This window comes from Austrofundulus limnaeus, unplaced genomic scaffold (assembly GCF_001266775.1).
Source record: "Austrofundulus limnaeus strain Quisiro unplaced genomic scaffold, Austrofundulus_limnaeus-1.0 Scaffold138, whole genome shotgun sequence".
In the NCBI taxonomy this organism is placed as follows: domain Eukaryota; kingdom Metazoa; phylum Chordata; class Actinopteri; order Cyprinodontiformes; family Rivulidae; genus Austrofundulus; species Austrofundulus limnaeus.
Window position 1 is genome coordinate 470,575 of NW_013952540.1, and position 11,551 is coordinate 482,125.

At 39.4% G+C, this 11,551-nt stretch overlaps 1 protein-coding gene across 3 annotated transcripts in view; it reads left to right on the top strand.

Moving 5' to 3' along the window:
- LOC106522871 (nck-associated protein 5) overlaps positions 1–10,202 on the top strand; it is a gene marked incomplete in the record, with an annotated part of 243,923 nt that extends 233,721 nt beyond the window's left edge. For all 3 annotated transcript variants that reach the window (XM_014016096.1, XM_014016095.1, XM_014016098.1), the window contains 1 exon segment: positions 9,246–10,202. In XM_014016096.1, coding sequence (XP_013871550.1) covers positions 9,246–9,518 — 273 coding nt within the window.
- Positions 10,203–11,551: the final 1,349 nt, after the last annotated feature.

An 11,551-nucleotide genomic window follows, 5' to 3' on the forward strand; every position in this document is an offset into this window, starting at 1 on the left:
ACAAATGAGGGTCAGAGAGCATGAAATGGCCTCCAGCCTGAACGGGACGGCTCCGTGGGACAGACGGACCCTCCCAACAACGGACTCTGACACAAAAATCCATACTCTGCAAGCAAAACCTCTGACTAAACACAACTTTTCCAAAAACACATAAAACCAATWGTTTATGTGAAGTGGAGAGGAAAAAAAACATCTAATTTAATGTGGTCCACTCGTTCTTAGCGCATCAGATCAGTTATTTAGAGGTTATTCAGAATTTATTCTGCAGGTTTTAGGTTTAAGTGCTGTTTTATAAAGCTAAACTGTCTTCTCAGCAGAATGTTAGGACACACACTGGATTAAAAAGGCAAAAACCAAAAAGATTCTAATTAACTCTACTTAATTAAACTGTTAAAATGCTCTGTACTATTGTAAATTCAGTCCAAGTAAACAGAAAAATGCTGATGTTAATGAGGAAAAGGCACAAATATTTCATCTTTGCATCACAATTAGCTGCTTTTTTAGCAACTTTGTTTAAGTTTTTCAATTACAAGTAAATCAAACATTAAGTTTATCCTGAAGTTTATCAGATGATACGATTTGAAAGAGTTTACTTAGGTAGTTTTCCAAATATACTGATATGTGATACTGAAATACAGTGGTATCTTGACTTGAGTGTCCCAACTAATAGATAAATAATAATAATGCATTAGTCTTATATAGCATTTTTAAGACCCTCAAAGATGCTTTACAATTTCATTTCATGCATCATTTATTCACTCATGCATTCACACACTGATGATGGTAAGCTACAATGTAGCCACAGCTGCCCTGGGGCACACTGACAAGGGGGGGCTGCCTTTAGGCTTGGGCGGTATGAAGGTATTTTGTTGTATAGCAGTATCAAAATATGATGACGGTATAAAAGAATGATGACAGTATGAGTCACGTGAGGTGAAGCACATTTGAAAGCTGGAACAAACATTTCAGAAGATGCCCCGCGTTGTTATTAGCTGCGTTTCCATTGACCATGAAAATGCGCAAATTATAATTTCGTAAATAAATTTGCTTAATGGAAACATGTCAATTTCGAAAAAAACGTAAGTTTTTTGACAAAATGTTTTTGCTCTAGGATGAGGTGGTTTATCAGCCTTATCAAAATTGGTGTTTTTCGCAAAACTGCAATGGAAACACTTTTTCACACCATGGGAGTCACGTGATCAAGAACCGGCTGTTTCTACTGGCGAAAAAAGACGACGAAGAAGATAACAGGAAGTAGAAGTAGTAGTAATGTCACCGACTACAATTTCCCAAAAAGGCTGCATACGTCACCGCTCCCAAATATAAGGGGACTTGTCGCTCGAAAGCCTCGATAAGACGCCAACGTCCCTGATGATGGCTGATGATGAGCGCTAGTGTCGTGGTAGCAATATGCATATATTTACATCTGTTGCCACCATGTTTGTAATGACTTATCGCACGAACAAACATATTCACGCGTGACTTTTATAGCATTTCTTACTTAATGGAAACACCGCAATTGTGAAACTATGTTTTTTCGACATAAACAGAATATCGACAAAGTTTTGTGCACATTTGCAATGGAAACGCAGCTAGTGTCGCATGTTCTGATCACCTCATCTCATTCTGATAACAAACAGAAGGGAGGGGGGAGCAGAGACATCCTCGTCTGTCGTGCCTCCGTGGGGGGTGAAAAATAAAAATTCTGAGCAGCCTTGCGTGCAGCCAGACATGTTCAGACACGTTACTCCTTGCTGGCTCCCAAAAGATGGACTTGCACTGACAGACAGCTTCTCAGACCAACCAGCCACGAGTTTCTTAAGTMAGGCAAAGAGTGGGACTCCTTTCAGATTTAAACTTTCTGTGATTTWWWTTTTYSRMCYKKKKYCYYSSMMYKSMRRMMARGRAAWWARKTYMAAMYTTWWYSGSMMMAARRMTTTTCTTGCTTAAAGCATGCAGCAGCTTTGAAATTACCACGGTAAGAATCAGTTTAATTATTTTGAAACTTAAAACTCTAAAAAGACATAGTTTGACTTGTGTTAAGACTCATTCTGTGACTCCTGCTGTTAATCTAGACTAGAGTTTGTCAAAACCAGTGGTGTCCCAGTATTGGTTCTGGTTGGACTCCATCCTGCATGTTTTACTTGTTTCTCTGCTCTAACACAATGGTGTTGACCTCTTCAATTTCTGCAGAAGCCAAGAAACTTAAAACGTGCAGAATAGCGGCCCTTGAGGACCAATCTAGACTACCACTGAGCTTTCTCCAATAAAACTCAGACCAGTGAAGAGCTGGGCGTTGTAAGCGCAGTTTCTCCTATCTCATTGGGTCAGTCTTGTAGCTCCTTGTGCTCCCAGGAGTCTTTATGGCCTCTCTCACTATTCTTCTTCTTGTACGATCACTTGGTTTGTGAGGATGGTTCGCTCTTGGAAGATTTACACGTGTTCCCTTTTCTGTCCATTTCCTAATTTAATGGAACTCATGGAGATGTTTCAAACTTTGGATTTCCATTTGTTTTTCATCTCCTGAGCTAAACGATGTGTGTGTAGCCAAAAGTCACCCTGGACATTAATRAGTAACGGGATCAAATCTTKGTTTAAAACTTTGGCACRCAAGTCGACAGACGATTAGCATTCCTTCAAATAATGTCGGTTTCATTAGAAATGATTTAAGTGCTCTGATAATGAAGTGCAAACACCAGAAACGTAAATAAATTTTGTGTCAGAATTGCAGCTCGCTGCTATTAAATTGACTTTCACCTAATTCCAACACGGTGGTGGAGCAGCTCTAATGATGGATGACTGCTGCTGAACCCAGTTACCCTACATTATTCTCCTGAAAAAGACAATCTACCTGAGCGTCGTCCCCTCCTCACCCCGCCGGCCGGGGCACATCGGCACCTGCGAAAGCCGCTCTGTCCGTTCCCACCCCCCTTGCTTTTGTGTCCATGCCCGGGACTCCGGAGACGCCGTCACCGGCTCGGGGTTTTGTGGAAGTTTGGCGGCTGCTGCTGGTGTCAGAGAGCTGTGATTTAAGCGCCTTTAATAACCTTTCACAAACACTCAGGAGAGTGATGTAAAGCTCAGCGGCTCCCATCAGAGTCCTCACAGCCCACGCTGGCCTCCCATTCATCATCCTGACAACACCTGACAGGCCCTGCTAACGGCGCCCCTCCCCTCTCCTCCTCCTATTCACACTTTCTTCCACGTGTCTTTCCTTGTTTCTGCTCCTCCCGTACAACTCTCTCCAATTTTTTTGTCTTTCCATCCATTTTCTTTCTTCAGCTTTCAATTCAGGTAATCTGCACCGTGTCATTTCTTCATATTGATGGTTAATGTGTCCCTAAATAAATTATTTGGAAGCAGAAATAACCAAACCGACCAGTGGTGGGCACAGTTAGCCAAAAAGTTAGGTTCACTAAACACTAATCCACTAAACAAGAATATTAGCTCCTCTAATGTGAAACCATTAAACAGAGGTTTCATCTCCTTCCAGCTGATGAGTGGTGGGACTGACACAAACCTGTTAGTTTTCTACTGGTTTAATGTGAAGGTGGGTGAGATCATCTGGGGAAAAATCAGCCAATCCAAAACAGTTATAACCCTGTCTAACCTGTCATACTTCCAGTTTAACCCTTTCAGAATAAAAACGTCTCTTTAATCGAGCTTGTTTTTTTTTTAAACATTGTTTGAAGTTGGTCAAACAACAATTTGAAGTTAGTTTGAAGTTTAGCTGCTAAAGATGCTACACGYGGTGACACGTCCAGCACTGCTTGTATGAGGTGATAATTTTTATTCATTTATTATTTACATTCAGAATAAAAATAGAAGTTTTACAGTAATGGTTTCCAAAGTTAACAAAAACACTAATCCACTAAATGAGAAGCTAGTTCCACTAATAGAGGATTAGCGGAACTGTGCCCACTCCTGGAAATGATTAATAATAGGTCAACAATGGGAACTTCCGTATAGGTTTGAGCAAAATGTATCGTTTGCAGCTGATCGTCTGAAAAACTGTCACTGGTTAATATTTGGCACTTTGCGATTAGTGACTTCTTTTAGTCGTTGCGGTGCAGAGCTAATGCTAATGTGGAGCTACTTCTGACTCTACGAACTTGTTTAATCACCACTATAAAATGGAGTACAAGTAAAGCCAGAAAATGCAAACCATGATGTCGACTACAACAAACACAACATACAGTGAATGATGGAAAATAATCTACTCAACTGGTAATCCACGATGCTCCGAGTCAATCTGTCCCTTACGAGTAGCAAAGTAAGCTGAAAGAAGATAACGCTTAATTAGAGAAAGTTAGCCTGATGATTTTTTTTGTATAATTTTAGAATACAGGGTGTCAAAAACATGCAAATGCAATTGTCATCTATTCATCGTTATCGGTTAAATGTCACAATTAACCATGAATAATTTTTTTGCCAATGCTGCCCAACCCTACTTCAATAAAAGATGCATTTGGGATTGAGCTGAAATAATGTGATAACTCACCGGTTTAGCAGAAGTTTTTAAAAGCAAAGTCCTGCTGAATTCACAGTTTTTAATCCTTGACACTAGTTTGACTTATTGTTTGCATTTAGCAGCAGATTCACCCATATTTTCTCTCAAAAGTCTCTGAGATTCTACTTTTTTTACCGATTCCACCACAATTGTTTACAGGTGAAATCAAACTTCAGCGTTGTTTAGTGAGTTCAGCTGAGAGCTTTGTTTACACGGAGTGTGTACCTGCATATTAGATTTGTATTTAAAGGTTTCTGAAAACTACTAAACTACACAGATACAGCTCAGGATGATCTTTTTATGTTTGATTTTACACTTCTTGTTCATTTTAGCATTTGAAACACCACATCTAATGATTCATTTTATGTGGAAAATTAAAAATTCTATCATTTGAATGGAAACATCAAGATAAAATATAAAAAAACGTATGAAAAATAAAAGGAAATAACTAACTTTCACTTAGCTTTTGAATGAAAAGCGTTATTAAATTAAAGTTTTCACCCCCGYTACAGAACCAGTTGTCGATTTGTGTCTTTAATGTTTTCAAATGAGAYGGTTTTGTCATGGAGACACCTGTTTGCTTTCTCACTTATTAAAGGCATCGTTTTTAGCTGCACCTGCAGGTGGGGAAGGCAGACGCCTGCGTCTGGAGGCTTAGATCTGCTGGTAAACGGCGTTCTTCCAAAACCAAATCAGAGATTTCACCGCTTTTCTTTTGCTTCCGTTTGCTTTTAAAGTTCCTCAGTGTCACACATTTTTTTATTTATTTTTAAATCAAAGATCCTCACAACTCTTTTCTTCCACCTCTAGGCTGTATAATTTTCATTGGCGGCATTGATCCGACGTCTAAAAAGGAAAATCCTACAAAGAGCAAAGTGTGGGCGGTGAATTAAAAGCTGGCGAGTCTGAACGACATTTACCACCTGCACGTCGAATGGCTTCAACCTCTGCACCTGCACAAAAACCAGACGTCACCTGTAGACACGTTTCCCTTCAACACCACTCACAAATTTGTGTTGGATTTGCTCTCTGGCAGAGGTTCACATTAATTTAATTCAGCTAGGTTTTATCGATGTGAACAAAAAWAACGAAATAGAAACGATGTCAGGGCACTTTAAAGTGGGGAAAACTCTCGATTGTTTGTGGTGTTTTTTTGCTAAAACAAATTTCGTGAATCTTCTAGCTGTGATTTTGTTCAGCTGCGGTTCGTCTCAGGCCTCTCAGGTGTCCTCGGGCTTTCATTCCAGCCCTCTAATCACAGAGTGGCTCACACCTGCAGGGCAGATGAATCCACTCAGGAGAGAGAGGAAAACCAGCAAATCTTCAGCACTCTTCAAACCTTTTCTATTTTTGTGCTGAAACGGGAGCCAAACACACACACACACACACACACACACACACACAGGTGGATGACAAAACTTTCTCTACGTGCTTTTTTAGGTATTTCCTGTTCAAAAAGCTGCATTTAAAAACAAAGTGATGATTTCCTAACCCTAATTAAGTTATAGTGGTGGCTAAACAAAGTGAGTAACTAAAACTTAAAAAGTCTAGTTTATTTTGAAATGAAAAAATCTTGAAAATTTCTAAAGTTTTAGCTTTTTTTGGTCAAATCTTGAAAATACCAAGTTCACATTATCACAAAATCTTACCATAACTATTAGTCCTCAAAATATGTTTTGGGACTGACTATCGGTTATTACCACACCAAATTTTAGCCAAATATCTGTCAAGCTGACAGCGTTATAGTCATTTTAGAGTCAACTAATGTTGATTACCTACTGCACATGTCAAACTCAAGGCCCGCAGGCCATATCTGGACCCGTTAACATTTTATCTGGTCTCAAAGGACCTGTCTTCACAGAAAACTTTATTGAATTTAGAGGTTTTGGTCATTTAGGGAATTATTTCCTTCAGTACAAGTGCTGCTCAAGCTGTTACCTGTTTAATGTAGCATGGGAATCGGAGATGCAAAATAATTAGAAATTGTGCAAAACTTTCCCCATATAAAAGGACAGTGCACATTAATGAATATTTTAGGTGTTTAAATGCACATACATTAGCCAAATGCTAAATTTCATCCATTGTCCTGTTCAGGTAAAAAAGAAAACACCATACATGAGCCAATAAAATAATCCCTAAAACATAAGTTACACATTTATAGTGAACCTTTTTCATAAATGAGTACATGATTGATTTTCTTTAAGCCAAGTTGTATGCCAGGATTTGACTGAGTGACGCATTTTTGCGAACTCACGGTAAAACTAGGGTAAACATTTTTCAGTCATTTGCGTTCATGTCTCAAAACTAAATTTCCAGGATGAAGAATTTCTCATCTTTGATAGAGAGTTATGTTGCTTTGAGAGAGGAGGAACGGAAGCCATTTTTGTCAAGAGAAACTGCTCGTGGTTAAACAGGGGGTGGTGGTCACGTCCAGTTGTCCCCCTCTTACAGTGCTGTTGTTGCCAGTAWGACTCATCCCCCTGTGAACAATAGAGATAATTAGAGCACTTATAACTGTTAGGCYGATGGTTCTCTTTTTACATGTGAACAGTGTTGATGGTCATTGTTAGACCTCTTTGTCCACTTTGTGGAGGCAGTGCTTATAAGGCTGAGTTTACCTGTAACTCCTCAGACTGAAGAAGGAAGAGAGACGAAACATTTCAACAAAGAAGAAACCATCCAGATGACCTACTCAACCTTTTATTTTTATACCTGGRTTATTGARATGCATMAGGRTAAATTGAGAAGAGTGTGAGACGAGCATTTGACGTCTACAATGACCCTGTGACTATTTTGAGGGAAAAAAATTGCCTTAAAATTTTTGCAACTCACAAAGAAATGGAAAACCATCACAAATCTTTTAAAAACTCCCTTGCAAAAACCGTTCAAAAAAAAAAAAAAAAAAAAACTATACCTGCTGCTATCACTTTTTTGTTGGTTCTAACTTTGGGTACATCCTGCCAACGTGCTCAACACTGGCTGCTCTCATAGAAAAAAATTGCCAAGAAATGGCCACAAATGGTTACTTTTTTAGACCACAGTTGAAGCCTTTTGAAGAAATTTTTTAACTGATTAATTGAATATTAGATTCAATTTTGTATTTTATACTTTCTGATCATTTCAGTCTGTAAGGTTGAAGCTGACAAAGAGTTGGTGTGTTATCATGTGTTCTTTCTCTTAGCCTAAACAAAACTGAGTGATGTTCTGACGTCTGACGTAAAAGGTAACACCTCTGGGGTGTAACCAGGAAGAGATATACATTTTAAGCTCAATTCATTATTATAGTAGAAAGAAAGTTGTCAGGGTGTTAGAGTCTCTGCTTCTGAGCAGAGTTGCGCTGCTGTGTTTGGGTTTTCCTGATGTCAGCCCAAGGTCTGGCTGAGGCCTGTGTGCTCAGTGCTGTATGAACCTGATTGGAGTCAGAGGACTGAAAATAAAGTTTTTAACAAGAAATCCAGCTGAATCCTGTTTATTCGGACATACCATTTTGAACAACGCATATTTTTTCCAACACTTTAGTGCCATTTTACTGAAAGTGTCTAAATAATTGTTGGTAAAACATTGCAAAAACCCAACAATGCAAGTTTAAACCCGTTAAAAACAACATAAAATCAACTCACTTGTCTTTAAAGCCGGTACATCTTGATACCTGGTCAACAGAGTGTATTCAGACAAAAATATGTTTGGGGTCATCTAAAAAACAACGTGCACACTTAAGAAAGTTTTAAGAAGAGCTTTCATTACTGACATGAGGAGGTTTTTATCAGCCTCGCAGCTCCCTGAGCATTATTACTAATGCAGTTTACGAGTTGATGCCATCCGCCCAGGAGCGAAACGCTAAGCGGTCTCGGGTTGCACCATCCCCCCCGGCAGGTTGCCTGTCCCCTGCAGCTCGCTCTCTCTGCACTCTCCGGCGAAAACACGGGCGTCGATGGCTGCTGAGATATCTCGCAGGCTCGATTTGCTGTTGGAAAATGAGCAGTTACTGTTCGAACGGCTGTTTATATCCTCTCAGGAGAGGCAGAGCTGAGGGCTACAGCTTGTTAAAGAGCCTTTTGAGACGTGCATTAGGACGCTAACGGTTGGCACGTCGTTAAAAAAACAACACACAAAAAGCACCTATTTTAAGGTGTTGTTTTGTTTTTTTCTCTGTAGACAAATTGACAGAGCAGCARGGTCCCTTATTGCAGCCTTTTGCACTTTTTTTGCTGAGTCTAATCACCACTAAAGAAGGGAAGGGTGGGGGGTTGCCCTTGAGAGACCCAACGGCTGAAATGGCGTGGTCCGGTCTGGTGGTAAGGCCCACAACAACACTTTGTGGACAGTCACGACTAATCAATACTGCCCTCTAGATAAAACTCCTCCTGCTACTTGACGTGACGTGGAGTTTTATTTAAAATACATTTGTCTTAAATGCTTATCTGTGGAACAGATAGTTTCTAAAAGATCCATTAAGACAAGTATCAGAACTGGGGAGTCCTCGCGATCGTTGGCGCAACATCAAAGATCCTTGGGTGCGGTAAAAATCTCAATATAGATCTCTGACATTCTCTCAAGTGTTGTCCGTTTTATTGCTTCGCAGGACAAAGCTGCAACCTGAGACTTGAGGTAGAAGTCAGCTCCAAGTGTCCAAGAACACATTTATCCTGGGTCCAGTTTTCATCAGTGCTTGTTTGTGATGAGCTAACAAGTATCCAGTGTGTTTTTAGTTGACACAAGTTTGTTTCACCCACAGAAAGAGGCTCCAGTGGAGAAGACGCCCACGAGTCCCAATCATCCGACCTCTCTGGACGTCTCCCTGAACGACCTGAATCACAGCAGCTCCGACGGCTCGTACCCCGACAAGAGCTTGGCCGGCCTCCGAGGCGATACGGGGAGCAGAGCCGACGAGCCCCTGTCCACCTCCAGCTTCGCTGGGAGAACCAGGACGGACCCTATGGGCTCACTCAGTGACTCGCTCTACGACAGTTTCTCCTCCTGTGCCAGCCAGGGCTCCAACGGTGTATGAGGAGGTCGAGCTTTTTATTTTTTTTTCCTCTTATAACTCAGTGGATTTACGGTTTGAAATACTGAATGGTACAACAGATGAATGAGGTGGATTTTCAAGTCTTTTTTAATGTTTCTTTATTTGTTTTGGTGAGAAAAGCGTGATTTTTTTTTTGGCAGCCAGGTCACCAACAAGTTTCTAGACCTTTCTGTGGCAAAAAACAAGACTGTTCAGTTTCTCAGTTTGTAGAAAAACCTGCGAGGTTTCTGAAGAACAAACCAAACGTATCTCCCAAATCTAACCAAGCTGGTTTGGTCCATAAATTTAACCAGATTTAAAWGTATTTTTAGGACAAATATAAGGTGATTTGGAACGGATCAGGTAGCAACCTTTGTTTACTGGGTGAAGGTTTCAGCACTTATTCTATCACCAACTTAAAACTTTTTAATGTGAACTGGTTTGTTTTATTGAAACAGTGAAGGCTGCATATGCCTTTACTTTTCTTCATTTTTTTTACTTGAGTGACTGGGTTGGTTTCTATAGTTGGTTTTGGTCTCAACATTTTTGGACCTTAGCAGCCRTTTCCACAACAAAGCCCTTTAATTGAATGAAATGAAGCACTTTGCAGCACTATAAAAACTCAAGCATCTTTTTCCTCGAAATCAGTGTAGATTTTATGAAAACATTTTAGCTGATTTTTTATACAGAGTTACTAAAAAGCGCAAAACGAATGATTATTTAAACAGCCCTGATGGGAAACTTCAGCAAACATATTGGGCAAATATATAATTGTTTTTCTTAAAACTTCCACTTTGTGTCACTRATAAAAAAGGCCCAAAACTACTTCTGGAAACAAAAACACTATGATTATTCTTTTCTGAAGCAATATTTTCAAAACGTTTGAACAAGGTTTAGTTCATTTTTAATATTTTAATTGGTTTTATTTGGTTTTGTCTTTAGCCAAATAAAATAAAAAGAATGGAGACAATTTTTGAGTTTGATGAGTCGTTGACRCGTTACCTCAGAATATTCCAGCAGTTTATGGAATCAGCCTTTCATTTTTTGTTTTCTGAAGACTATAAAAGTCTAGGCTGAGAGTGAAGTGGAAGAATAACACCCAACTTTTAGCCAGATTGTAACTCTGTTAGGTTTAGGAACCCTAAATCTGCTCGGTTCAGTTTATAAACTCAAACCTACTTGGTCAGGTTTAGGAAAACACGACCTAACGTAAACCTGATTGCCACATCATCACACGCCAATGAAATGAGGTGCAGGCAAGACACAAACTAACCAACATTAAGTTCAAATTCCCATAAAGTGTGGAAACCGTGCAGTTGACTGGTTTGTAAGTGTGGTACAACAAACAACTCTCTGTAATTGTTGGTAGCTCAGGGAAACATACTGGACTCAAAACGATTGTAGGATTTAGCCATCAGGTACATTTTGACATGAGATTCACTTTTTTTTTATTTTGGTTATTGAAAATCTGATATCATGCATTCTAGCTTGTTTTCTCCTGATGTAGCGTAACAGTGAAGCTGACCTCTACTGTGTTCCTCTCATAGCTGTATATTATGTTGTACATATATATAAAAGAAATCCTATAAGTTAATATCAGTACAGATGTTGCTGATTTTGGAGAAAAGAAAATGTAAATCGTTCAACCAACTTTCAAGTCTTCTGTTTGAAAAATACTGTGCACCGTTTCTAATGCTGCTCCTGACGCTGAAATCGCGTTTGGTGTGAACGCACCATTACTGAACTCTTTACGGGAGGGGTGAAAAGAAAACAAATATTTTGATGACGAAGAGCTAAACTATTTTATCACTTTGTTTTAGAGACGTGTTTGAACTTTTTAGGTGAACACGACACCAAATTTCAGTCAGGAATTTGACCAGCTGGTGCTAATCAACAGAGCCGACTGTTTCTCTGTTTCTTTTCTATGAAACTGTAATTATTGTATGAAAAAAAATCTGACAAAGGACTTGTGTATTTTTCTAGGTGTTCAGTATTTATACCCACATTTTGTACTGTCGGACTGTAGCATGATTGTC